The sequence below is a fragment of the Solanum pennellii genome, chromosome 6, assembly GCF_001406875.1.
Source record: "Solanum pennellii chromosome 6, SPENNV200".
In the NCBI taxonomy this organism is placed as follows: Eukaryota; Viridiplantae; Streptophyta; class Magnoliopsida; order Solanales; family Solanaceae; genus Solanum; species Solanum pennellii.
Genome location: NC_028642.1, coordinates 54,253,576 through 54,281,402, shown reverse-complemented (window position 1 = coordinate 54,281,402; position 27,827 = coordinate 54,253,576). Strand labels below are relative to the sequence as shown.

At 34.4% G+C, this 27,827-nt stretch overlaps 5 protein-coding genes, 1 non-coding gene and 1 pseudogene across 11 annotated transcripts in view; 4 read left to right on the top strand and 3 right to left on the bottom strand.

Moving 5' to 3' along the window:
• Window positions 1–305: 305 nt before the first annotated feature.
• LOC107022974 (plasma membrane ATPase 2) lies at window positions 306–7,661 on the top strand. The gene is made up of 22 exons (XM_015223531.2): window positions 306–450; window positions 580–654; window positions 750–869; window positions 1,236–1,334; window positions 1,420–1,557; window positions 1,705–1,839; window positions 1,930–2,109; window positions 2,206–2,412; window positions 2,532–2,651; window positions 2,735–2,854; window positions 2,935–3,057; window positions 3,148–3,252; window positions 3,459–3,603; window positions 4,218–4,382; window positions 4,495–4,733; window positions 4,919–4,951; window positions 5,042–5,123; window positions 5,707–5,867; window positions 6,337–6,522; window positions 6,604–6,786; window positions 6,871–7,049; window positions 7,306–7,661. Exons 2-22 carry the CDS (start codon window positions 601–603, stop codon window positions 7,400–7,402), a joined length of 2,871 nt encoding a protein of 956 aa, XP_015079017.1. The 5' UTR covers window positions 306–450; window positions 580–600; the 3' UTR covers window positions 7,403–7,661.
• Window positions 7,662–8,238: 577 nt separating this feature from the next.
• On the bottom strand, window positions 8,239–10,987 carry LOC107022975 (annotated as a pseudogene).
• Window positions 10,988–12,586: 1,599 nt separating this feature from the next.
• Window positions 12,587–13,605, bottom strand: LOC107021005 (NADPH-dependent aldehyde reductase-like protein, chloroplastic). Its single transcript, XM_015221569.2, has one exon. The coding sequence runs from the start codon at window positions 13,496–13,498 to the stop codon at window positions 12,713–12,715; it is 786 nt and encodes a 261-aa protein (XP_015077055.1). The 5' UTR covers window positions 13,499–13,605; the 3' UTR covers window positions 12,587–12,712.
• Window positions 13,606–16,069: 2,464 nt separating this feature from the next.
• LOC107021538 (NADPH-dependent aldehyde reductase-like protein, chloroplastic) lies at window positions 16,070–17,204 on the bottom strand. Its single transcript, XM_015222221.2, has one exon. It carries the CDS (start codon window positions 16,972–16,974, stop codon window positions 16,186–16,188), a length of 789 nt encoding a protein of 262 aa, XP_015077707.1. The 5' UTR covers window positions 16,975–17,204; the 3' UTR covers window positions 16,070–16,185.
• A 556-nt stretch (window positions 17,205–17,760) lies between these two features.
• On the top strand, window positions 17,761–17,833 carry TRNAA-AGC. The gene has a single exon. It is a non-coding gene; the product is annotated as a tRNA-Ala (tRNA).
• Window positions 17,834–20,015: 2,182 nt separating this feature from the next.
• On the top strand, window positions 20,016–22,549 carry LOC107023833 (hypersensitive-induced reaction 1 protein-like). 2 transcript variants are annotated; one of them, XM_015224647.2, is made up of 6 exons: window positions 20,016–20,173; window positions 20,913–21,104; window positions 21,277–21,397; window positions 21,496–21,587; window positions 21,679–21,775; window positions 21,976–22,549. In XM_015224647.2, exons 2-6 carry the CDS (start codon window positions 20,916–20,918, stop codon window positions 22,332–22,334), a joined length of 858 nt encoding a protein of 285 aa, XP_015080133.1. In that variant the 5' UTR covers window positions 20,016–20,173; window positions 20,913–20,915; the 3' UTR covers window positions 22,335–22,549. The 2 variants fall into 2 exon arrangements, with proteins under 2 accessions (XP_015080133.1, XP_015080134.1); XM_015224648.2 differs by having other exon boundaries at window positions 20,016–20,177.
• Window positions 22,550–23,646: 1,097 nt separating this feature from the next.
• Window positions 23,647–27,827, top strand: part of LOC107023181 — a 17,161-nt gene continuing 12,980 nt past the window's right edge. For 2 of the 5 annotated variants that reach the window (XM_015223786.2, XM_015223785.2), the window contains exon 1: window positions 23,647–25,061. In XM_015223786.2, coding sequence (XP_015079272.1) covers window positions 23,802–25,061 — 1,260 coding nt within the window. In that variant the 5' untranslated portion in view covers window positions 23,647–23,801. The remainder of the gene's footprint in view (window positions 25,062–27,827) is intronic. The other 3 variants (XM_015223782.2, XM_015223784.2, XM_015223783.2) reach the window with 3 other exon arrangements.

Sequence of the window (27,827 nt, the reverse complement as noted above, 5' to 3'; positions counted from 1 at the left end):
TACATTGATCAACGTAGTGTTTAACTTCCAAATTCAAAATGTAAATTAAGACAACATTTATAAAAAATTATATCTTAAAATATCGGTCAATATTATATGATTTAACTTTCAAACTTAAAATTGAAATTATGATAGTACTCGTCATGATTTGACTTTCGAAAATAATAATTATATCGGTCAAAAATACTTAAAGTGAAATTATGATAGTATTTATCAAAAATTATATGATTTGACTTTCGGAAAAAATAAAATGTAACAATATTAATTATAACTAGAATTATTTAGTTTTTCGAGGAAAAAAATTATGACAAATATTTCGAAACGGAGAATACAGTAATAACATAACAGGGTAGGAGCCTGTTATATAGTAGTCTTCCACACTCTGTTTTGGATTTGGTGGGCGATTTACCAATCTTATTTCTGGACCCAAAAAAATCCTATCTTTCTTTGGTGGGCAGTTGTTGCTTCTCTTCATACTCTTTTAACTCAGCTCAGTTATCTTGTTTTTTTCTTTAATGGGTGATTTTTTTAGTAACTTATTGATGTAATATAATAAAATTGTGTTGAATCTTGAAATAGGAAGAGAGGAAATTGAGCAAGATGGGGGAGAAACCTGAGGTGTTAGATGCTGTATTAAAGGAGACTGTGGATTTGGTAATGGATCTGACTAAAAAGATCAAATTTTTGAACTTATATTTTGTTGGTTTTAATGGGTTTGTTTCCTTTTTTTGTTGGTGTTGTAATTGCAGGAGAATATACCCATTGAAGAAGTTTTTGAAAATTTGAGATGTACCAAAGAGGGTCTTACTGGTACAGCTGCCCAAGAAAGGTTGGCAATTTTTGGGTACAACAAACTAGAGGAGAAGAAGGTGTGGTGATTATTACTCTTTTTTTTTTCTTTTTTGTAGAATTGTTCCTTTTATTGTTTTTTTGATTCCCCTGCTGGTCCACTTTGAACTGAATCTCTGTATATTCTCTTCCTTTTTTGATTTGGTACTTTGATGGGTTAGTTTTCTTTTTTTTGTTGCTGAAATGTTTCCTCTTTTCTCCTTTTGGTTTCTTTGGATATCTTGTCTGTCTTGTTTGAACTTTGAATGGACTCTTTTTAGCTGAAAATTAGATGTCTTTAGTTGAACTAAGCTGAATTGATGGAGAATTTGATGCTTAAGTTTTTGACGTGAAAGTTAAAAGTGAACTGTTATCATTGTTGAATGTTATTGTTTGCTGTGTTATAGGAGAGCAAATTCTTGAAATTTCTGGGGTTTATGTGGAACCCCCTCTCATGGGTTATGGAAGCTGCTGCTATTATGGCAATTGCTCTTGCAAATGGAGGAGTAAGTGCTAACAAGCTGATTTACCTTTATATTGGACAATATGCTGGTTCTTTTGACTTAACTGAATATATGTCGAATTTTGTAGGGAAAGCCTCCGGATTGGCAAGATTTTGTGGGTATTATTACCTTGCTAGTGATTAACTCAACAATTAGTTTTATTGAGGAGAACAATGCTGGCAATGCAGCAGCTGCTCTCATGGCTCGTCTCGCTCCTAAAGCCAAGGTTCTAGATTCACCAACCATCATCTGTTATTCAATTGCTATTAGACAGCATGTGAAAGTTGTTAACTTTCATAATTTTGATGGGAAGTATGAGGTTGAGAAACTAATGGAAAGTTGTCTTAATTGTTTGCTCTTGTGATATATGCAGGTTCTTCGAGATGGAAAATGGAATGAAGAAGATGCTGCTGTTCTTGTTCCTGGGGACATTATCAGTATTAAACTGGGAGATATTATTCCTGCAGATGCTCGTCTTCTTGAAGGTGATCCGCTGAAAATTGACCAGGTGATTAAGTTTTTACGATTTAATAAGTGGTTGCTCTCTGCATTCAATATTTTGTTTAACTGTGGCACTGATATTATCTATTACTTGCAGTCTGCTTTGACTGGTGAATCTCTTCCTGTAACTAAAGGTCCTGGAGATGGTGTCTACTCTGGTTCTACCTGTAAGCAGGGAGAGATAGAAGCTGTCGTCATCGCCACTGGGGTTCATACCTTTTTTGGGAAGGCTGCACACCTTGTTGACAGTACAAACCAAGTGGGACACTTCCAAAAGGCAAGTTGAACTTGTATTGTCTTATTTGTTTTGAATATTAGTTGATAATCTCATTCTTTTAAATCTCACATTCAATGTTGTTGATGTCTCTATCAGGTTTTGACTGCTATTGGAAACTTCTGCATCTGTTCTATTGCAGTGGGGATGATAATAGAGATCATTGTGATGTACCCTATCCAACACCGCAAATATCGCCCTGGGATTGACAATCTTCTTGTCCTTCTCATTGGTGGAATTCCAATTGCCATGCCAACGGTTCTTTCAGTCACAATGGCAATTGGATCTCATCGGCTCGCTCAACAGGTCTGTTAGTTAGCATCTTGATCTTAGGATGTAGTGTTTCAGCATGTCTTCAATCGTGAGTTATTGTAGTTCAACAGTTCTGATAAGCTATTGCATATCTCATCATTTTAACTATTCAGGGTGCTATTACGAAAAGAATGACAGCTATTGAGGAGATGGCTGGTATGGACGTGCTTTGTAGTGACAAGACAGGGACCCTTACACTAAACAAGCTTACTGTTGACAAAAACCTTGTTGAGGTGAGAATAAGAGTTCACTGTTGTGTTTATTCCTTATTCCACACCGACTCTGATTTTCTTGTTTGTTCCTGCTAAATTATCAGGTTTTTGCCAAAGGTGTTGACGCAGATACTGTCGTTCTGATGGCAGCTCGAGCGTCTCGTACAGAGAACCAGGATGCCATTGACACTGCTATCGTTGGGATGTTGTCTGACCCGAAGGAGGTAACTTTAGAATCGCATGACTGTGTGATTGGTGCATCCATTTTAGCTAGAGAACTGTTCTAATGCTGCCATTAATGCAGGCTCGTGCTGGCATTCGTGAAATACACTTTCTTCCTTTCAATCCAACTGACAAGCGTACAGCGCTTACTTATCTTGATGGTGAAGGAAAAATGCACAGGGTCAGCAAAGGGGCTCCAGAGCAGGTATGACTGTGATCATCTAAGTAGTCCTTCTTTGCTTGCTTTTACTTTCTGTGATTGCATTTTCTAACCAATCACTGCAATTTGGATTAGATCCTAAATCTTGCACACAACAAGTCAGACATAGAACGTAGAGTTCATGCAGTGATTGATAAGTTTGCTGAGAGGGGTTTGCGCTCACTTGGTGTGGCCTACCAGGTATTTTGCTTTCCTTTTATCATCTGTGGAACTCATCATGTCATATATAAATTGAAAGAATCAATTATGTTGCAGCTTAAGCATATAACCTATACTATTATAGTGGAGAGGAGGGATTAATTATCTCTGTCTCCAAGTTCTATCATTGTGTCAAAAAAATAGAGCTTTATTTTGCTTAATCACATATACCCTAACTTTCCATGCAGGAAGTTCCAGAGGGAAGGAAGGAGAGTTCCGGAGGACCATGGCAATTCATTGGTCTCCTGCCTTTGTTTGATCCTCCAAGACACGACAGTGCTGAGACTATAAGGAGGGCTTTGAATCTTGGAGTGAATGTTAAAATGATCACAGGTATTTCTAATTTTTTCATTTTTTATGATCAATATATTGAAAAATTATTGGCAAATAGACTGCATGCTATATTGGCAACTTGGTAGTAATGCTACCCAACCCCTTAATAAAAGGAAGAGAAAGGAAAAATGTATCCAGTGAGTAGAGGTTTCCAAAATTATCACCAACTTGAGATGGTAATGCAGTCTGCTACTATTTCTTTGTACACTTAGCTTGTTGGCTGTTGCATCAAAGACTACTTTTGATTCGTTCCGATATTGGGACTGTGCCTTTTTGTTTTTGATTTTTGGTGAGGACAATATTATAGTGGTACTGGGTTATGGCTCATTTTAGAGGCACCACCTGGTCTTATTGACTTAAAGTGATGTCTCTGCCCGTCGCTTGGCATTTTCATTTATTGTGTTGATAAGGATTTCAGGCTTTCACAATTGAATTTAAAGACTATTACTTTGTGTCTGTCAACTTGTGTTTTACCAAGATATTGCTTTTTGCTGTAAAAAGCTCAGATGTAATTTGGACATGTATCATCTTACTGGTACTGCGTCTTTTGCTACATCAAAGTTCGACATGTTTATGTGCCGACTTAAATTTATTGATGTCTGTTCTTTTGGCAGGGGATCAACTGGCTATAGGAAAAGAAACAGGGCGTCGTCTGGGAATGGGAACCAACATGTACCCTTCATCTGCTCTGTTGGGGCAGACTAAGGATGAATCGATTGCTTCTTTACCAATTGATGAACTGATAGAAAAGGCTGATGGTTTTGCTGGAGTATTCCCTGGTATATCCCTCTCAGAAAATTCTTTTACTTCTCTACTTTTGGGTATTCAATAGGGTACTTGTTTATCGGAATGTTCGTCTTTACTGATACCTTGTCTTGCTCATTGCCTTAGAGCACAAATATGAGATTGTAAAACGCTTGCAAGCTAGGAAGCATATCTGTGGAATGACTGGAGATGGAGTCAATGACGCTCCTGCTTTAAAAAAGGCTGATATTGGGATAGCTGTTGATGATGCCACTGATGCTGCTCGTAGTGCTTCTGACATTGTTCTTACTGAACCTGGTCTCAGTGTCATCATTAGTGCTGTTCTGACTAGTCGAGCAATCTTTCAAAGGATGAAAAACTACACGGTATATATTTTTCTTGTTGGTTTACTAGAGGCGTATATTTAAATCCTTATACATCCTACTTTTTTGGTATATCATAGCATCTGTTATTTTGAGGATAGTGTATTCCTGAATGAGCTTAATGCACTTACAATCTGTCTCTGATGCACGATATTGATAATTTATCTGTCTTTTTTTTTCATCGACAGATATATGCTGTTTCCATCACAATCCGTATTGTGGTATGTTTTTTGGCTGCTGCTGCTTCTTTTCTCTTTAATTTTATGATTCTTAAATGATATTTTGACATTCTTCTTCTATTTTTGTTACAGCTTGGTTTTATGCTTCTGGCCCTTATCTGGAAGTTTGACTTTCCACCTTTCATGGTGCTTATCATTGCAATCCTCAATGACGGTTGGTCCTTTTCACCAATAGTAACATAGACAATGTTTAGTTTAAACATTCCGTCATTTTAATAAACCACTAATTTTTCTGTAAGATGAAATTTGAGAGTATTGAAATGAAACATGCTTGTATTATACAAAATTAGAATTAAAAAGCGCTAGAAGTTCTCTATATTTTCTAATGGCTTATAAATCTCTGACATGAATAAAAGATCATAGAGAGTATAGGACCTAAAGTAAACATACTAACATGTGATATTTTTCCAATTAATTATTCCCCCATCCGGTTCATAGTAATTTATTATGTTGGGAATAACACCTGCATTCATGTGGTATAAGAAAAGTAAAGAACCTATGAAAGAAAAAATGATATTCTACAAAAGACATCCAATCTTCAATTCAAATCGGAACCCCATGGATGCACCAAAGAGAAACAGGAATAAGAGGCTACTCCTCTCATGTACAATATCATTTTTCATTTCATCGAAAGCTCTTCTATAAAGTTTAGTATGATCTGCCACTGCAGTGTTTAGTTAGTTCTCTTGCCGTTCTAGTGTCTTTTCTACGTCTCACTTCTAATGTTATGATCTCAGGTACCATTATGACAATATCAAAGGATAGGGTCAAACCATCTCCTCTGCCTGATAGTTGGAAGCTGGCTGAGATTTTCACTACTGGGGTTGTTCTTGGTGGCTACTTGGCAATGATGACAGTCATTTTCTTTTGGGCAGCATATGAGACAGATTTCTTCCCGGTGAGCATATGAGTTTCCTGTATAATATCAATAAATTTGTTCAGTTTTGACATGACAATGAACAGACACAATATTCACAAAAAAGATACAGGTAGTTTGAGATGTAGCTGTTATGTATTATGTAATAAGAACTAATGAAGGAATGTTTGGCCGCACAGACTGGTTATGTATTATATAATAAGAACTAATGAAAGAATGTTTGGCCGCACAGACTGGTCATGTATTATATAATAAGAACTAATGAAAGAATGTTTGGCCGCACAGACTGGTCATCTTTTATCTATGAAAAACTATGGACTTTCATCTTACCAGTGCAGCAGAACTTTGATAATAGTGTTGTTATGATAACTAACTGTATATTAAACTAAATGATCTGTTGACTTTGCTGTTTGGATTGTTGAAAGTTGAACTGGCGTTAATTATGAACTGTTCTTAGTTTGTAATCTCACTCAGTTTGGTGATTTTCCAGCGTGTATTTGGGGTATCAACACTTCAGAGGACAGCAACTGATGACTTCAGGAAACTTGCATCAGCAATTTACCTTCAAGTGAGCACTATCAGTCAGGCCCTGATATTTGTTACAAGATCTCGAAGTTGGTCGTTTGTTGAGCGTCCTGGTTTGTTGCTTGTGGTTGCTTTTCTGATTGCTCAACTGGTAAGCCATATGCTCATTCATTCTGGCAAACTTTCCACAACTTCATCAATCTATAATGTTTGGTTGCTAATTTTTGAACAGGTTGCCACCTTGATTGCTGTTTATGCAAGTTGGAGCTTTGCTGCGATCGAAGGAATTGGCTGGGGTTGGGCAGGAGTGATCTGGCTCTACAATTTAGTATTCTACTTCCCGCTTGATATCATCAAGTTCTTAATCAGATATGCTCTCAGTGGAAGGGCCTGGGATCTTGTTCTTGAGCAAAGGGTATGTGATACAGTAGAGATATACATATATGATATATATTCATTCTCATGCTAACGGTATGTGACGGGTTTCTTTGTATTACAGATTGCTTTCACCAGGAAGAAGGATTTCGGAAAAGAACAACGTGAGCTTCAATGGGCCCACGCACAGAGGACCCTTCATGGGCTGCAAGTTCCTGACACCAAATTGTTTAGTGAAGCTACCAATTTCAATGAGCTTAATCAGTTAGCTGAGGAAGCAAAGAGGAGAGCTGAAATTGCTAGGTAAAGATTGTCATTTTGAATTGTTATTTTTTTTGATAACAGAAGTATAGTGGATTCTGTTTATGTTTCTAGTTGAGTGTGAAGTTGAACTTGCATTTGTGGGCATTTCATCCTTCTCCCTTTACTCATATGGCCATGCTACAACATCCCATATCCATTGCTTGCTTCACTTTATCTTTACTAAGCTTTCTTCGGCTAAACACATGTTGAGTTTTCGTGACTTCTTGGAAATTGAACACTACATTTTTCATTGCAGGCAACGTGAGCTGCACACACTTAAAGGTCACGTGGAATCAGTGGTGAAGTTGAAGGGTCTTGACATAGAGACAATTCAGCAGTCATACACTGTTTGATGTGGGAGCAAGTATGACTAGTGCTACTTAACTGGTGAGTGGGTGATAGAATGAAGACATAATGAGTGTGAGTTACCTCTGGAGCGACAAGTTCATAGTAGTAACATCTTCAGCGTTTAAAAGTGCCTTATATATTTTATACATTTTTTTGCTTTGAATTCTTGGTTCATCTTTTCCTGCTTTCATGTCTTGACTACATTATATATGTTACAATTGACCAAGAATGAATATTAAGCTATAACAGCATTCATTATCCATATTCTCAAGAGTTTTTATTTCATGGTTTAGCAGCATCTGATTTTTGTACTGCTTCTCTCTATTCATTGATTAAAGAAGTTTGGCTTCTTTGCTCTGGTGTGTGATGGTGTCTTCTCAATATATTTGAGGAAATTTCTTTAACCTGCTGTTGAATGGATTAGTTCAATTTTTTTGGTTTCCCATCACTACCCATTTAAGGGCTTGAGTAAATTAGATTGGTGCTGGGAAGTTCCACTTTGAGGGTAAAGCGTTGTATTATATTTTGGGCTAACATGCTATTAGGGCTGTGCTTACAAGAAATATCTCAAAATATGGGTGATGTTTTAGCCACCAATTGATCTTTCATAAATTCCCACCAGAAGCTAACAGTTTGATTCATCAATGTAGGGAAGAACAAATAAAGAGTTAAGGGAACAAAATTAATTTGAAAAGAAACTATTTAATATCTTTATATGACACTTGGGAAAATTTGGTTCAGTTGTTTGTTATACATAATAGTTGAGTGACTTTTTATGATACTTAGACAAAACTGAGCGATTTTTTTGGTTTTAAAAATAGCTTAGTGAGTTTCCATGCAATAAAATAAAAGTTGAGTTCTTGATATCTTATTTTTGCTTCATCAAAAAAATAAAAGTTGAGTTACCATAATAAAAGTTTTACTATCTATTTTGGGTTCTAACAAAGCATTAGTATTAAATCATCAACAACTAGACCTTACGCTGTAGCCACAACTTACCTTACTATTTCTGCTGACTAAAAATTACACATGCGTAATTTTGTTTCACATTGCCACTCCTTTGTACTTGTACCATTTTGCACATACAAGAAAATATCCCAAATTCAGAATCTCTAATGCAGCTATGAGGTAATAAAACCAGTCTAATTTCCCTTTGTTAAGATCCTCAGCCAACCAATTTGACGTTTTACGAACAACTGATGAAAAGAAACTGCTCAAATAACTTGACCCTGCCAATCCAACAAAGAAGAAAGATGCAGCGATGCTCCTCATGTTTTCAGGGCATTGTTTGTACAAGAACTCATTCTCGCTGATTAATGTAAATGCCTCGGAAAGACCTGTTTTCAGTTATGAGTATTTGAAGTACGTTAAGGTTGAAAGATAGTATGTAGAAGTGGAGCTTGAGTGAAACAATGTTATTTTTTGTACTTGATTAATGAAACATCCATGGCAAATGCATTCATAGTTGTTCATCTTTCATAAGTCTAAGAATTTCACCTCTTACTGTGAAATATAAATGCCTCCAACTGTCCACTGGTGCATGGAGTGTTGGATTGTACATGGACACATAACATTGATGGACAAATTCTCTATTTCAAGTCGAAGTTGCAAAGATAAGCAAAATTGTAAAAGAAACATTGATTTGCAAATGCTCACCTGATAATGCCATCTGAGGTATTAGCCATAGTCCTGACATAGATGAAATAGCACCTTTCCCCTGAGTCATTTGTAGCATTGACCTAGTCATAGTTAGGGTTCTTCTCCTGTCTTCAACAATCCCTGATATGATCATTGTTACGATTGATAGAAATATTCCAATTCCCATTTTTTGGAGAAGGCTGATTCCATCTTCTTTTCCTGTGAATTTCCGAAGCCATGGAAGTAAAACACGGTCATATATTGGTAACCAAATCGTTATGCTGAGCATGGAAATGACTATGAAAGATGCTGGTGGGATGTGGAAATTGTTGTGCCTAGTTGATTGTCACTTTGTAAGGCTTTGAAGATAACATAATTTTGTGATTGAACAACAGAGACATAATAGATAGTTCCAGCTACCCATATTGGGATTACTCTTAGTAAGCATTTCACTTCTTCCACTTGTTGAATGCTACAAAGCCTCAATGGATTGACTGCTGATCCATCTGATGAGTTTATTTGGTCTTCTGGTGTTTTTACTGCTGCTTTACTCAAGAATCTGAAATCATGAGCCCTTTTAGTCAGTCAGTAGTTTATCTAACTTTGAGGGTCAGTTTACGCGAAATTAACTTGTAACATTGATGCTGGCAAGTGGAATTACCTAAACTGATCAGTGTAAGGAAGCAAAGAAGTCAAGGAATTGGAAGGCACATGGTTGAATAGGGAGTAACATGGTTGCTCTGGCAGCTGCAAGTGCCTTTTCTTGAATGCAGCCACTAAGACCTGTGCCACACTTGATAAAGGGCTACCTTTTGGCACAAGCCTGACATAAATTTTGGTGCCCACAAAGAAAAGTGCACAAGAAAGGAGCATCATAATTGTTGGGATTGCTAATCCCAACGACCAACTGACACTTGTTTGAACATACACAATGACAGTCAATGAGATCATCACAGCAAATGTGTAAGTGAAATAGTACCAATTGAAGAAACTACTGATTCCTCTTCTTCCTGATTCAGTTTTGGGATCAAATTGATCAGCTCCAAATGCTAAGTTACATGGCCTTATGCCAGAAGCACCAAATTACTAGCAAACAAAAGCCTACTAGTAAAAATATCATTTGTCCTGGTATTGGACCAACACATATTGGTGCAGGTTCTTGATTTCCACATTCAGGTGGATGAAGCTTTGTGACTGCTGCTGTTAATGTCAAAACTAGCATTCCCTGTAAATTAAAGAAGAGATCTGGTAATTAGAAGGTTTCTTAAATAATGGTGTCATTTCTAGACAATTTTTGTCTGAGGAAGTCATTTTTCTGGCGTTTGGTTACCAAGAAGGAAGACACTGAGGCAAATCCAAGGATGTTGTAACGACCAAAGTAAGTATCAGAAAGAAAAGCTCCAAGCAAGGTGCCAAAGTTGCAAGTGCCATTGAAGATGTTGACAATATTAGTAGCTGTTATGCTCTTCAAATGGAAAACACTTGTCAAATAAACCAAGAGATTTGATGAGCTTCCAATTGTTCCCAGCTTCTCAAATGTCTCATTCCCTGCAGTTTTTAGCATACAACAACAAGTTAGACTCGGCTATATGATGTTTTAGTACGAAAAGTATAAAATGGTGTCAAGAAAAGGAAAAATTATGAGACTATTCACTAATACAAGTTTAGTGTATTAAAAAAAAAAAAACCTATGACAAAGGGCATGGCTCTGATTCCTCTGTAGTTTATTTCATTTTTAGTTGCTTCTCCGTCAATCTCCTCCATTGATGCTAGTAATGTTATGGTTCTTTGTTACTACTAGCTTTTTTTTTCCCCAGTAGATATGAGTACCAATAGGGAAACGTACAGTTATTAATAGAATCCTATTCGATTCGCAATCATGATACTGTTTACAAACAAAAGAATAATGATTTTTTCTATGCGTTGCGTCTAAATTCAAAGGGCATCTCTATTGATTCCGATGAAATTTAACTTATATGCACTAATTTAAAAGATAAGTCCAATATGCTGTTGAAAATGAGTTGTTTGCTTACAACCATCCATCTATGAAAAGGACAACATCCAAAATTCCAAATATTAGTGCATATGTGAACTAGAATATGAGTATTATGGCTTAGATAGTTCAAAAGTAGAATAAAGTGGATTTAAAAGAAATAATATTAGATTATGAAAAGTGTATAATTTATTCAGTTTTTGTTATTATTCTTATCATTTTTTTTCTTTCAACAATAATTGATACGCATGTATTAAGCAAACACAAGTCATTCGAAGTAGTTTTTACACCGACAGACTTCATGAAGTAGTGATAAAAGCATTAAAGAAGCAAGGGAGAATTACTTAATTAGATATATTTCACTATGTAAGCGATAAAAGCATTATGTATTATTACTTGAACTTTCAAATATTTCGTATTATATCACTTATTAAGAGTTTTCTATCATATATTGAAAAAAATACACTTAAATACATATCTTTTTGCTACTAGATACACAAAGATAGAAAAAGAGACGAGTGAGATTGGAAAGGGATGTGAGCGAGATTCTTATGTATATGGAATACAAGATATATGGGAGAGTGGTGAGCAAGATGAGAGAGATGAGAAAGAGATTTGTTGTGTATCTCAGATATATACATGTGAATCCACTTGAAATAATGTATCTAAAATAAATTACATTTGCCACTAGATACACAAAGATAGAAAAGAGGCGAGTGAGATTGGGAAGGGAGGTGAGCGAGATTCTTATGTATTGGGATACAAGATACATGGGAGAGTGATGAGCGAGATGGAAAGATGCGAAAGAGAATTGTTGTGTATCTCATGTAGATTAAGAATCCACTTGAATATAATGTATCTAAAATAAATTACATTAATTTTTACTCATGTATCCGAAATACATATATCTGAAGGAACCAAAATCTAATAAAATACATATAATATTACAGAATAGAATATATCTAAATAATTAGCTTTTAAACTAGTAAAATTTAGGTAATTTCTCCGTGAACCAAACATAGTGGGCTTTTTTTTGGTCACTATCTCTGGTCGCTGTCTCGCTGATCAATTTAATCTTGGACCACTTCTCTTAATAATTCTTTTTTAGAAAAAATTATGCATTATGATAAATTATAAATTCAAAATAAAAATTTTATCTATAATTTTATTTAATTTCAAATCGCACCAAATTTTTTGATATTCGCCTCTCTCTGGAATCTCGCCACGATTTATACAAATTGAGTATATCCAATACTCAATAACAAACATAATTTGCTTGTGAAATACAAGTAACAAAATTATAATTATAAAACGTTAATATTATTTTTATCGTTGCTATTCATAAATTTAGATTTTTTACTCACAAGAGCAAGGTGTTACTCTTTACTACTAACTAGTATAGTATATACCACCTAATGTGATATTTTAGAACATCCAGACACTATCTATAAATTTTGTTTATGATAGTACGTTCGTTTTTTTTTATATATATCATTCTTATAATATATGAGTAGTTTTTTAATGAATAATAAAAAATTAAAATTGCATATTCACAAAATTTAGACTTCAAATTGAACTGTATTATTTAATTTTTACCTTATTTCAGGTTAAAAATATTGATTATAACAATATTTCAAAGGAAATGCCAAATAAAAAACGAAATAAAACGAACATATACTAGTAATCAAATATAACCGCCATTGACACGAATAATCTGTCCATTAACCCATTCAGAAGCATCGCCGGCTAAAAACCCAACCACCGGCGCCACATCCTCCGGCAGTCCAAGCCTTCCATGTGGACACTCATCAATCGCCTTCTTAATCATCTCCTCCGTTTTCCCTTCGTAAAACATATCCGTTGCTATGGGTCCCGGCGCCGCACAATTCACCGTTATCCCTGTCCCTTTCAGTTCTTTCGCCAGTATTTTCACCATTGCTTCCACGGCCGCCTTTGACGCCGCGTACGCCCCGAATCCGGGCCTCAACGCCACCGCCATCGACGACGTTAAGCATATAATCCTTCCCCCTCCTCCGCGCTTGATTCTATTAGCGCCTTCTTTGCAGCATATGAAAGCTCCACGCACGTTCACATCGAAAGTCCTGTCGAAATCCTCTAGGGATGTGTTTAGGATCGACGGGTATTTTCCGTCGAGTACGCCGGCGCAATTGACGAGGATGTTGACCGGCGATTGAAAGGCTGATTCTGCAGCGTCGAAGAGGGATTTGACTTGATCTGGATCGGAGACATTGGCTTTGACGGCGATTGCGCGTGGGCAAGCGGAGGTGGAATTGATTTGGGATACGACGTCGTCAGCTTGAGTAGAGTTGGAAGTGTAGTTGATGACGAGTTTAGCTCCGAGAGAGGCCAAGTGAAGCGCAATTGCTTTGCCGATTCCGCGAGAAGAGCCGGTAACAATGGCTACACGATTCCCGAGGTTTTGGCCTTGGGCTACGTTTGCTTCCGCCATGATCACTGAAGAAAAGCACTGAAATTGCTAGAAAATGGAATTTTGTGGATAAACACCGAAAAGTGCTGGTGTGGTGCTAAATGTGTGATAATATTTAATACTTATAACAAATAATAAAAAGAGGAGAAAAAGTTCAAAATAGTCTCTTTATCTTCTATTAAGAATTAAAATCATACTTGAATTCTCACCCGAATAATAATACTTCCTCATGTTTACATTTTAGGTCATTTTCCAAATTCTTTCTTATTTTTTAATATTATTTTTATTCCTAATTTATGTATAGAATTTTTTTTATTTTTTTTATATATTTAGTAGAAATAATAGCTTCATATAAAGAAAAGAAAGGAACATCTTATTTTATTGTACATTTTTACAATTAAAATTGAGATATTTATCTGTCGTTGTCACGTGTAACTGTATATTTTTTCTTTTCTTGCAACATGAAATGTTAAACTGTTTTTAATTTAGCCGCAATAATATTGCTATCAAACAAAATAAGATTTTTTTCACACCTTCTCTCACATTGAGTATTATTTCTATTAAAAATATTTTTAAAAAAAATTTAACGTTCTACACATAAAATTATGGATAAAATGAAATGTTAAAAATAGACTGAAGTTTGAGAGAGAATAAAAGATATATGAATATTACAATATACGAAGGACATGATATAAAAATTTAAGAATGCGTTTGAGTCTTAACCGATAGATTAAAGACTATTTAGATTTTTTCCTAATGAAAGAGATATTCAAACTTGAAATTTAGTCAAAATAAATCGGTTATAATTTTGGTCATAGTCAAATAAATCGCTCGACACTGTAGGACAAAAATTTTAAATGGAGATACTTCATATGTCTGCTATATTTGGGAAAGAAACATATTCAAATTTAAAGAAATAACTAAAACATAAGTTAATCTTATCACAAATATAAAACTTTAACAAATGATTAAAAAAAGTAATATAGAGAGTCATAAATTCAGATAACATATAGTATTTATTTATATTTTGGACTAAGTTAAAAATGATAAATAAGGTAAACAAATATATTTAAGAAAATGAAAATGATGATTTGAAAATAGATAAAATTCCAAACAGCAAATTTAGCTCTTAAATACAATTCAGAAATTACATATTTATAAACATAAAACAAAATCATAAAAATTAGCATGAAATTGTGGTTCTTGCAATTTTGATAATCTATTGTCTTTAAAAATTTATATATTAAAATAAAATCTGATATATTATTGGTCTTCTTTTCTGCAGTACTATTTCACTTAATATGATAAGAACATTATTTTAATATTTGTAATGGAAGCTTATGATTTGAAATTTTTGAACAACACTCTTTTGTGGAATGACATGCTAATTTTTCACATCAATTATTTATAATGTGAGTAAAAATGATGATAGACATCCATCTTATTACTATGATTTATTTATTTACAATGTTTTTTAATACTTATATTTTCGCTTCTTCAAAAAACATGATCCTATCCATTATAATATGCATGAACTTGAAATTGTGTAAATTACTTCAATTCCATGTGATCTCCCAAATACAATGGTGATTGAATTTGAATGCTTGATTTGTTTTCATGAGTTATCGTTATCAACGTTAAGCATGTTTAATGCATTGTTGAATTTTAGTTATGTTAATTAGGATTAAGGAAGTAAAACAGTGCTCGCAAATCGATTTATCTCTCTGAACTTGACACGAAAATTTATTTTAGTACTTAAATTCTATGGGTGTTTATATATCCCTTTACATATTTGATGTGAACTATTTTCAATCCTTAGAACACCAGCCTTGTGCGTGTGTTGTTACAGCTTAGAACGACGCATTAGTCATCTTTTAACTTTTTTAAAAAAATTAAATTTGTCCCTCCAACAGTAATATCGATCCCATTACCCATTTGAAGAACAATCTTCACTTTTATGAATCCTAATTATCTCTTCTCCCTCACCAACTCAATTATCCAAAAAATGGTGACCTAATTTATTATATTTTTCTTAATTTTTCTCAAATCTATGCTCTTCAAACCTAAAAGATGAATCTTTGAAAGAATATTGTTCTTCAAAATGTAAGATTCAAACTTGTTCTTCTTCATCTATTATTTTGATTTTGTTTTCTTACTTTTCAGTTTTTCAAGATTGTCGTTACTTCTTCAATAAAAGATTTCATAAATTCTTTGTTTTTTCACTAAAAATTCTAAACTCAACAAATCCTTCACGCTAACGGAAGAAAATCTTCACATTAGTTCTTGTAGATTTGAGAGAATGAGAATCTGGCTTAGAGATTTATAAGGAATATTTGTTTAGAAATGGATCGGGTTGTATTTTGGAAACGAATGAATTATATAAAACGAGTAACATATCTTTTAAACTCTTAGAGACGTGGACCAATAAAAACATGATATATAACAATACCTAGCCTTCAATTGAGTTGGTGTTCAGAGAATTAAAAATAATTCACACAGAAAATATTAAGGAATGTATAAATATTCGTATAATTTAAATAAAGTAAGTTCTCATTTCAAGTTTAGGGGGATTTTTTTTATGTATATTGGTTATTATTTTATATTATATTATATATATTATATAATAAGAGAAAATGAAACAAAATCAAATAGATGTCACAATACAAAATGCAGGTAAAACAAAACTCTTGGCAAAATAAATAAATAGATTAGATGAAGCCGCCATTGACACGAATGATCTGTCCATTAACCCATTCAGAAGCGTCGCCGGCCAAAAACCCAACCACCGGCGCGATATCCTCCGGCAGGCCAAGTCTTCCATGTGGACAATCATCAATCACCCTCTTTATCATGGCCTCTGTTTTCCCTTCGTAGAACAATTCCGTCGCTACGGGTCCCGGCGCCACACAATTCACCGTTATTCCCGTCCCTTTCAGTTCCTTCGCCAGTATCTTCACCATTGCTTCCACGGCCGCTTTTGAAGCGATGTACGCTCCGTATCCAGGTCTAAACGCCGCTGCTAAGGACGTCGATAAGCATATAATCCTCCCTCCTTCGCCGTGTTTGATTCTCTTAGCACCTTCCTTGCAGCACACGAAAGCTCCACGAGCGTTCACATCAAAAGTCCTGTCGAAATCCTCTAGGGTTGTGTTTAGGATTGACGGGTATTTTCCGTCAAGTATCCCGGCGGAGTTTACCAGGATGTTGACCGGCGATTGAAAAGCCGATTCAGCAGCGTCAAAGAGGGATTTCACTTGATCTGGATCTGAGATATTGGCTTTGACGGCAATGGCACGTGGGGAACCGGAGGTGGAATTGATCTGGGATACGACGTCGTCAGCTTGAGTGGAGTTGGAGGAATAGTTGATGACAAGTTTAGCACCAAGTGAGGCCAAATGAAGTGCAATTGCTTTGCCGATTCCGCGAGAAGAACCGGTAACAATGGCCACACGATCTTGGAGTGGGAAGGTTGATTGGGCTACGTTTTCTGCTGCCATTGCTGAAGATAAAACACTGAAATTGCTATGGAAGTTCTGTGAAAGACACTGAAAATTGCTGAAATATATATGAAGTTTTTGCCACGGAAGCCATGGCGTTGCAGGTAGGAAAATCACGTCACTGCTCAGGTCACTCTGTATGGTATTAATAGAGTTCTTTACTTCTTTTAGGAAAAAATGACTTGGAAGTTGGAACAACACCACTCACTCCTCATATATTTAAATAAATACTACTAATACTTTTATATTGAATTCGTAATTAGAACTAAGCTTTGAACGATTGAGGATTTGAGTTGAATCACTATGATACATAATTTTTTAATAATATATTTTAATCTCATTTGTAACGGAATATCACAAAAAATTAATTGTGTGTTCATAAAAAATTCATAAACCTCAAAAGGCTAATAATATGTTTGAAATTTTGTCAATGCTCACGAAAGTTGAGTGTGTGGACTCTAATCACTTTATAAATGAGTGTTTGAGCTTAAATAAAGTATAAAAAATTAATATTTTTCGATGATTTTTTTATTGTAAGTTTTTTCTTAACAGTATTTGATGATGGTATAAGAACTTGCCTACGCAAGTAAATGTTAAAAAATTGGGTAAACAAACCATCAAGTACCAGAATATCTGGAAATATTCATGAACCAAGTATAACTGAAAATCGGATGAAATGGAATATTAACTCAGTAGTACATAATAAAGCTATTGAAAGAGTTTTTGTATTATGTTGACATTAAGTTTTAGAATTTTATTGTTCTAAGCAGAAAACGTAAACAACATGGGGATGTAGCTCAGATGGTAGAGCGCTCGCTTAGCATGCGAGAGGTACGGGGATCGATACCCCGCATCTCCATCTTTCTCTTTTTTCCTGTTCTTTTTGTGTGTTATTATCATAACTAACTAAGTTGAGATTCTATTAAGGTGATAATTTTCATATTTGTTTACCACTCATTATCAATTGGTCAATCACAATACAGAAGTTAAGAAAAAGAAAAAAAAACCAAAAATGGTAATAGACACTTAGTCAACAGCAGGGGCGGAGTCAGAAATTTTAATGAGGGGTTCAAAATTTGAGAAGTAAACATACAAACTAGTGGGAGGGAGTTCGACATTTATTATACATACCTAAAAAATAATTGTTATAGTTGTTAAGCGTTTTTTAAATAGTTGTTACTTTGCCATTTGACCTACTCCAAATGTAAATAGTTGTTAAGCGTTTTTTAAATTATTTGAGTTTGTAACACTACTTAATTTATGATCTCTTCATCCTAAGTCTCGCGGAGCTATTTCCTTAATAAAATGACATGTTGGCAAGGTGCAACATATAACCTAAATTAAACTCATTCCATAATTTTGAATAATTTGATAGATTAATCACCATTTGTCATTAGTTTCTTAATTAATTTTAACAAAGTAACAAACACTTCTAAGAAACCTCGTCTTTTTTTCTGACGTGTAATCTTTCGTTTTATATTTTTATTTTTTTTTTAAAATCATCACATAAATTCTAATTAAAATACTTTATCGTCCATCTTACATTAAGAATATCCTATTATTTAGGTTTGACGTAGACTAGGATAAGTTGGTAAATGAAAGTTTAGTCATATTATTGAACGACGTATAAGGCAAGTTGTTAGAATTGACCAATTAAATTGAACAAGAGTATTTAGTTCATGATGCTTAATTACGAAAGGAAGAGGTTTCTAATTTTGTAAAATCAGGAGGAAATTTCGATTCTGAATTTTACTAATAATTTTTATGTACATAGTCAAAGATTTTTAAATATAAAAATAATATCTGAACAAAATTGCTAGAGTTAACCAAATTCATAAACGATATTTTAGATCCAGCTTTGACTTTGAGACAAATGAGGCTATTGTCACAACATTTTTCCTAGGAAACGAACCAATATCCAAATAAATATTACAATTAGTTAGTGACATTTAATTAATTAATATGTGTCCTTTTCATGTGCCTTGTTAATGTTTCCATTGTATTTTTATTTTATTTTGGAGATATTTACTATATGTACCTCCAATATTCCGCTAGACAAGATAAGAAGAAACAATAAAAAGTCAGTATGAATATCAAATCACGGGTAAGTAGAAAATTTGGTTCGGAGTGTTATTTTATAATAATTTTATAGTAAATGATTCAAATTTAATCAGGAGTTCAATGATTTTTGTGTCTATCAATCGTTAAAAGGACGTGTGGACTTTATATATCTTTTTATTGATTTTTATAATAATAAATATTAAATTAATTCTATATTATTATTTAAAAAAAAAAGGAAATTGCTCTCTAACAAAGACATTCGAACTCAAGAACCCTGATTAATGATGACGAAGTACCTACTACTCTATTACAATCTTTGTACCTTATATTAAATAATTATGTAATCCCTCAATCCATTTTTAACCGTCATGTTGTGCATTTTAAAAGTCAATTTTGACTATTTTTCAAAATTAAGTTAATTTTATATTTTAAACAAAAATTTAGATATTCAAAAAACTATACGAAAATCACCGTAAATTAAATTTTTTATATATATCAATAAAAATACCGTAAAATATCAATTAAAATTCTTATAATTAAAACAATTACAATTAAAAGTGATTGGAGGAAATAATATATTTGAATAACTAATTATATATATAAAAAAAATAACGCATTATATTTTTGTAACTTTAACCAACTGTCAAACAATTCATTAAAATTTTTATGAATCTAATATATGGAAAAAGCCTGAGCTTTTTGTGTTTTTTAATCTCAATTTATATAACGTATATTCTTTTAATAAGGGAAAAAATTACTTTTAAAATATTTAACTTTAAAAAACATATTTTATTTTTAATAAAATAATTTATTATAATATAAATATTCATTTATTTATTTTAATTTAAATATATATTTTTTTAATTATTTCAAGTTAGACTATATCACATAAATTTATCGAAAGCTTTGAAATATGAGATGGCGATGGGAACGAGTTGCCAATCCAATTAATTTGATATTTACGAAGTATCTTCTCCTAATAATATTCAACTCCATTACAATTTCCACATACTTTCTTCTTCATCAAGTCTCTTTCCTCCATAGACTTATCCCCAAATATATAAACTCACCCAATCTTAACTATCGAAATACCCATTTCGATTCTTCACTCCTTCGCTAGCTTTGTTGCTTCGCTTTTGTAAGTATGTTTATGTACATATGCACATACTTTATACAATTTCAATTTTTCTATTTGTTCTTATAGTTTAATCGTTTTTGTGTTAGACCTAATGTGTGAAGGAAGACTTGCTTGCTAGTTTGATCTAGGTCAACTCTGTATTTTCAAATTAAAATTTTGATATTTCGAAAAATGTCACATAAATTGGAGAAGGGAGAGTAGTTATAAGCAGAAAATTGCTATTCTAGTTTCTTTAATGCCATGAAATTTAGTTTATAGCCTTGTTGGATTGGGAGTTGGATTTTGGGTTTGATAAGGTTGAGAAATTTGACAGGAGAATTTAACTTTCATGTCGATTTGGTGGGATATGCCTTTTATAGATGAATATTGAAAACAACAATTGAACTGGTGATATTGTCATTTAATCTTTTCTTAGTTAACTGGGAGTTTATTGCTGATGTGCAGTAGCTTTGTAAAAGAAACTAGAGTAGCAATTGCTCCCTAAAGTGTGACTAACAGTTTGTAATCTTTAGTTCCAGGGAGAAGTTCGAGAATATTACCCTTTTTGGATTGTGAACTTGAGATGTCCCAAGTGTAATTTTGTAAAGTGTATAACTATTGTGTTTTTCGTTTTAGAATTTGCTACTCGTTTAAATTGCTCCTTTATAATGACAAGTTCTGATGGTGTAATATATCTTTTTTGAGTTTGTTTTATGGGTGACTTCTGTGAATAATCTTCCTTTTCATGTAATCGTTGCAGAGTATGGGCAATCTATTGGGCTGTGTACAAGTTGATCAATCCACCGTCGCAATTACAGAGCAGTTTGGCAAGTATCAAGATGTGCTTCAGCCAGGTTGTCACTGTCTGCCTTGGTGCTTCGGATTCCAGTTAGCTGGCCATCTCTCCCTCAGGGTGCAACAATTGGATGTTCGCTGCGAGACAAAGACAAAGGTCTATTCTTTATTCCGAAACAGTAATTCCATTGTTTTGACACAAGCTGTGTTGGTTCGTAGCCAAATCATCAAAGTCAACCACAATTTGCTCTTTGACAAACATAACTAGGTGATGATTTTCAGTATTTATGCATATTAATGACTTAATACATATTGCAACAAATGTGCAGGATAATGTGTTTGTCAATGTTGTGGCATCAATTCAGTACCGTGCCCTGGCAGACAAAGCAAATGATGCTTTCTACAAACTAAGCAACACTAAGGGTCAAATTCAAGCCTATGTTTTTGATGGTAGTTATTTAATCTGTCTGTTTATATACTATTTCTGAGAATAAATTGATTTCAATGGGTAATGCTAACTTACACAAATCTATGTTTATATTTGTCAGTCATTAGAGCAAGTGTTCCAAAACTCAATCTTGATGATGTTTTCGAGCAGAAAAATGAAATTGCCAGGGCTGTCGAGGATGAACTTGAGAAGGTAAGCCAATTCTTCACTGTTTTCTTAATTGATACAGGCAATTTGAATTGTTCATTGGATCTCATATGTATGTCATTATGATCCTTTATAGGCTATGTCGGCTTATGGATATGAAATTGTTCAAACACTTATAGTTGATATAGAACCAGATGAGAATGTTAAGAGAGCTATGAATGAAATCAATGCTGGTATGTCTAAAATCTCATCTCTTTAGTTAAGCCTGATGCCTGCTGGTTCTCAACTGCTCTGACTAGTTAGTACTTTGTCCAAGAGGACTATATACATCAGTTAATCACTAGCGTGAAGGTGTGGGCAGCTCCCCAACTGAGCTACACGCCCCACTATAAAAGAGTATCTTTTCATGTCCTAATTGTTTTCAACTCTACAGCTGCTCGGCTGAGGGTGGCTGCTAATGAGAAAGCAGAGGCGGAGAAGATTTTGCAAATTAAAAGGGCTGAAGGAGAGGCAGAATCAAAGTATCTTTCAGGGTTAGGTATTGCACGACAGCGTCAAGCGATTGTGGATGGTTTGAGAGACAGCGTGCTTGGATTCTCAGTGAATGTGCCTGGAACCTCAGCAAAGGATGTAATGGACATGGTCCTTTTAACCCAGTACTTTGACACCATGAAAGAAATTGGCGCTTCCAGTAAATCATCTGCTGTCTTCCTTCCTCATGGGCCTGGTGCTGTAAGAGATGTGGCAAGCCAGATTCGCGATGGACTCCTTCAAGCTTCTGTGGACCATTAAATGTTTCTACTTTATCAGAATTGTTACTTGTGTTTCACTTGAAGCAGCCTGTTTCATTTTGTGTTTACTTTCTGTTAGTGTGGATATGTTTGGCGAGTTTGACTTCGTATTTGTGAATGCCTCTAGTATCTGTATATTGTAAAGAATTTAATATCTCCAGACCTTTGAAGAATTATATACTATTAATAGATTGATGTAATATTTCTCCTCGTTAATTGTACCTGTTTATTTGTTCCTTTTACCCATCCTTCATCCTTGATGACTGATCTTTTGTTGTCTTACTAGCTATGATGCCTAGACTCTTCAGAAATGTCAATGATTGTGTGTTAAAGTCGCCAATAGTAATGTATTTTTGGAGAATCTGACATGGTGTGACATCGAACCTGAAGAATCCGTGCAACTTAGCTTATTGGTGTGTAGTACAGGGTCATATTTTTGTTGTGTGCTAAAGGAAGGTGATTGATCCCTCAAACTAACAGGAAAAATTCCAAAGGGAGGTTGTATCAATATTCTTGCTTGTTTTGGCATATACCTATTGGGCATTTCACCTGCTAGTTTAAGCGAGTCAAAAAGTTGATTAACATTTGTGAAGGGACTTCTTGTTCACTCACATAGCTTTAACTTTTGTTTCAATTTTCAAGTGAAATGCCTATTTTACCATAACTTTTAACGTTCAAAACACTATATAAATGCGAAGATTTATGGCCATCAAGGCCCTCTAATAAGTCTATTGAAATTGGCTCTGTTCAAAACACTATACAAATGCGAAGATTTATGGCCATCAAGGCCCTCCAACAAGTCTATTGGAATTGGCTCTAATCATGTAATATCATCATTCATATGTAACAAATTGATACTTTCACTCATAGGCAGTGGCATAGCCACATATTATCTTTGGACACTCTTTATCGGAAAAAATTAAAATATATATAAGTAAAATGATGTACAAAATGATTGAATAACTTATTTTGGACATCCGTAACATAACAATTTGCTATTTTTGAACACCCTTTAAGAAATTTATAACTTCGCTATTGCTTATAAAAAAAAATAGATTTATAGATAGAATCAAATATGTAATATTTACGGACGAAAGTAAAAAAATTATGACATGAGAAGTGCGCTCTCTTTCTCTAATAGGAGGCTTCCCTCATCTTTCATGTGCCTTCAACATTATTTTCCTCGATATATACCCGTAAATCATAAATGCACTCAATAATATATTTTATAAAATATATCAATTGTATCAAATAATATAATTTGAATAAATAATGAAAAACCCAAGTAAATGACCAAGATGATTATAAATAAAGAAAAAAAGAAAAGGCAACTAAAAAGAGTAGTTCCATAGATCTTGTATAATACACCCATTCACAAATTTCCTTCTTCTTTACTGTTTTCCCCTTTGTCCTCTCTCTAAATTGTGTGCGCTCTTCTTGATCATCTGTGTCCAGTTGAAGATTGTAGATGGATCATTCATGGCGTCCTCATCTTCCTCCACCACCAATTCAAGGTAGAATCTGTCCATCTTGTTCAATCTCACACTTCCCCTTTTGCCCCCCTCCAACCCCTTTCCCTTCAAACCCTAGTTTCCGATATCCGCCACCACATCCCATTCAACCCCTCTCCCGCCCTCCACTTCCTCCTCATGAGGCCGCTTACGACCCCTTCATCGATCATCGTGGTGGACCCCCTATGCCCCCTCCTCATCGTTCCACTGTTGATGGCTACGAGCATCATCCCCGCCCCTCAGATGTGTATGGAAATATGAAACCTAGTTATGATTCACCTGGTGCTTTCAATGTTGGAGTGAAGAGAATGAGAGTTGATGATTCATCGGGTGCTTTTACGAATGAAAAATTGACTAGTTTAGCTAGGTTTTCAACTGATAATGAGAGGAGATTGCAGCTGATTAACGAATTTGGTGGGGCAGCTTACGAATTAGACAAAGGGCGTGGAAGTTTTGACGGTGAAGAATATGGAAAATTTGATGGATTTTTAGGTGGAAAAAATAGCAATAGCAGTTATGTAGATCAAGGTTATGGTAATATGGATAGAAATCAAACATTTCGTGACCAAGAACGTTTTGAGAGACAGCAATATCCACCGAGGGAAGGGAGTGTACAGTTTGGACAATTAGGATATGACAAGAATTTGCCAGAGAGAAATGGTTACAAATATGGTAGTCCTCGAGCTGATACTCACCACAATGTAGAACACAACCAACAGAATTACGAAGGATCAAGGTACAGCTCAAAACTTGGAGGTGGTTATCTTCCAAGGCATGGAGTTTCAGGGATGAATAAACTGTACAATGAACAGACAAGCCATTTGCCCGTGGATGGTCACAGTTACAACCATCATTATTCGCAGGCTTATGCAATGCCGAATCATGTGGATTCAAAATCAAATCATTATGGTTCCCCACATGACCAGAGGATTAATTCAGCTGACCGTAGTGGCACAAGCTTATATTCGGCACAGGGTTGTAAGACATATGCTAGCCAGCCGCCACTTCCAGCTTCTCCTCCACCCCCTCTTCCAATGGAACCCCCTTTGCATGAACGTCTTGTCTCATATTCACCTCCTAGAACTTCGGCCTCATTGTTTCCAGGTTCTGTTGGTTCTTCAGCTCCTTTGTCATCATATTATCCTCCACTTCCGGAAGAGAAGTCCATGTCACGTTATCAGCCCAATTTACATTTGTCATCTTGCACTACTATTGAGGTACTCTTTCAATTCTTTGTGGGATTTGTTTATGTTCTTCACTTTGCAGTCTGTTATTAAGTGGCTCACAAGATAATATTATATAATAAAGGCCTAACCCATTGGTGGCCCCTAAAGTAGACACCTTAACTAAACCATGCTTATTTAAGACACCTCATGTAGAATCATGTAGAATCTCGCTGTGTCATTTTGACACTTTTTGCTTACATGGCATAATGAGTGTGATACACTCATCGAGCGTGTGAAAAGGTTGTTTAGTTAATATTTGAATTATTTTTTTCTTCTTCTTCCCCATTTTTTAGTCACTATTTTGTCCAAGTTAAATTTCATACATTGTGAATGAAGGTTTCAACAAAAATTACGGAAAATGCTTTTAAAATTTAAGAATAAACCCATTCATAAAATTCTTTCTTAGAAAAATTTAATATTTGCATGGAAGTGAATTTAAGAAGATCGATAAAAGCTTATTTCGATAATTTGTGGGCTTGAATTTCACCATCTGCAAAAGAAATAGAGGTATTCGTTTGGTTGGGGTGCGGGGTTTAGAGAATGTGATTGTCCGGGGGCCAAGTCAAGCTTTAAAAAAGAATCTTTCTGGATGTTCTGATAATCTTAATCATATCCAAAAGTAAGTAAGCCAAGCAAGGGAAATCGCCAATTGATTTCCTGATCAAATTACGAACAAAACAACACGCTCACAGGCTCGGCCTTAATCGAGTCGCCCAGGCCGCAAGCGATAAAGAGGTAGATTCTCACACTAAAGAAGCAGTGGCTACTAGCTGCCATTGCTGAAGTCCAACATCAGGAACAACCTCAAGCTGGTGGCCCAGCCTAAGAAGTTGCTGCTGAGCGCGTAAAGGCTGGAGCCAAGCCTAGAAGGATGAACCAAGGAACTCAATGGGGTTTGGAAAGGACATCGGGGTAGGGTGGGGACGTGGGCTTTGGAGAAGACGATCGGGGTGGGGTGGGGATTTGGAGCAGGTGGCGTGGACTTTTTTAGTTAGTTCAAATTTTGTTTTATTTTGTAATTGTTTGGGGGAAAATATCATGTGTCACTTTTATTTTTACTCAACATTTATTTTTGAAAAATTACTTTTAACACAAATGAAAAATGTCATTGTTTAATTTGTCACTTTACACGTCATTTGCGAGTGTAACACACGTGATATGTTTTTGCTAATATGAAAAAGGGTCAAAATGACACAACGGGACCTTACATAAGGTGTCGAAAATGAGCATCTCTCAGTTATAGTTATGGTGTCTAAGTAAAGCATCGTGCCAACTTTAGGGGGTCACTGATGGTTAAGCCTATAATAAACGTTGAAAACGTTATCTAATTATCACAGAAACATTGGAACACTAGCTATGAAAAGTTTCAAGGTCACTACCTAGTTGGCAATGAAGCGGGTTGAGAACCATGAGCTCGCAGGTTCAGACCTCAGTTGAGCTGAAAATACTAGGTGATTTTTTCATTTGTCTAAACCATGACGGATAGAGTTACCTTGTATACCCGTGTTGGTGGGAGGTAGCAAGTAACCCAGGGTATTAGTTAGTCGAGGTGCATCCAAGCTTGCATGTACATTACAGATATAAAATATTTTCAAGATTAAATTTTTAAGTAGTGAAATTGTTCGTGCTTCACGTGTGCTACGTGAAAATATAATAAATTTTATATATATATATATGAATATGAATCTCTATAAATTGTTAATTTCTTATTTAATAACATAATTATGTAAAATTTATATTCAAGTTAGTATCAGATAAGACAACATTGATATTTCTCTTCATTTGCTTCATGATATGTTTTTCATCCTGTTTCAATATACAAAATTGAAATTATGTGCATTCTTTTAAGTACAAACTATTCATATGTATATAGTAGAATAAAACATCTATAGTGGTGAAGTTAATCGAATAATATGTTGTATTACGTGTAAATGTTATTATGTATTTTAATTTTCATCTTTTATAGTAGCTCTGGAGTCTCTATACAAATTCTGATTTCTTAAAAGACTTTTAAACTGCTTTATTTTTTCTTTATTATTACTTTGTTTATTATAATATTAAATATAGTTAATAACTATTGTAATGGAAACACAAAAGTTAGGAATAGTGTTTAAGAACAGAAGGTATAAGTAACAATATGAGATTTGAGTTATGAATAATTTGAATATATAATTTTATTAGACATTAAACAAATAATAACTATGCATTGATTTTAAATAAATAAATAAATGAATGGTGAAAATAAGAAAGGGGGAGTCAAAAGATGAATAAAATAAATAAATGATTGGTGGCTACATTGAGCCGTGTCATAATACTATTTTGAAAACCACAAGTGTTTTTTACGAAGTAAGTAGATTCATTTAAAGGCATCAAGAAGATGCAAGCTTTATAAGGATTTCTTAGTTGTTGTTAGGACATATCTAAAAATACTATACACTATTATATTCAAAACGTAATTTAAATGAAAAGGAAAATTATAATACTTCTCAAACAAAAAAAATAACGATAAAAGCAGATTGTTACATATCACATCATACAATTAAGGGAAAATGCTCAAATATGCCATCAAACTTCGAGAAAAGGCTTATCTATGCCAATTCCTATTTGAGAAAAGGCTCATCCATGCCATTATTTGTTAACAGGAAACATTTTTGATTTTGCAATAAAATGTTTGTTATTTGCAATAAAGTAAGTAATTCACTTTTTCAAAAAAAAAATTATGATTTAAACAAGAACCCCCACCCCCCACCCACCCGC

Bases quoted from the DNA above. Each gene is read 5' to 3' on its own strand.
- LOC107022974 (XM_015223531.2), top strand. From the start codon at position 601: ATGGGGGAGAAACCTGAGGTGTTAGATGCTGTATTAAAGGAGACTGTG. The intron at 2,652-2,734 runs GTGAGAATAAGA...CTAAATTATCAG, and splicing joins TTGACAAAAACCTTGTTGAG to GTTTTTGCCAAAGGTGTTGA. The intron at 3,604-4,217 runs GTATTTCTAATT...TTCTTTTGGCAG, and splicing joins GAATGTTAAAATGATCACAG to GGGATCAACTGGCTATAGGA.
- LOC107021005 (XM_015221569.2), bottom strand. From the start codon at position 13,498: ATGGCGGAAGCAAACGTAGCCCAAGGCCAAAACCTCGGGAATCGTGTA.
- LOC107021538 (XM_015222221.2), bottom strand. From the start codon at position 16,974: ATGGCAGCAGAAAACGTAGCCCAATCAACCTTCCCACTCCAAGATCGT.
- LOC107023833 (XM_015224647.2), top strand. From the start codon at position 20,916: ATGGGCAATCTATTGGGCTGTGTACAAGTTGATCAATCCACCGTCGCA. The intron at 21,105-21,276 runs GTCTATTCTTTA...ACAAATGTGCAG, and splicing joins GCTGCGAGACAAAGACAAAG to GATAATGTGTTTGTCAATGT. The intron at 21,776-21,975 runs GTATGTCTAAAA...TCAACTCTACAG, and splicing joins TATGAATGAAATCAATGCTG to CTGCTCGGCTGAGGGTGGCT.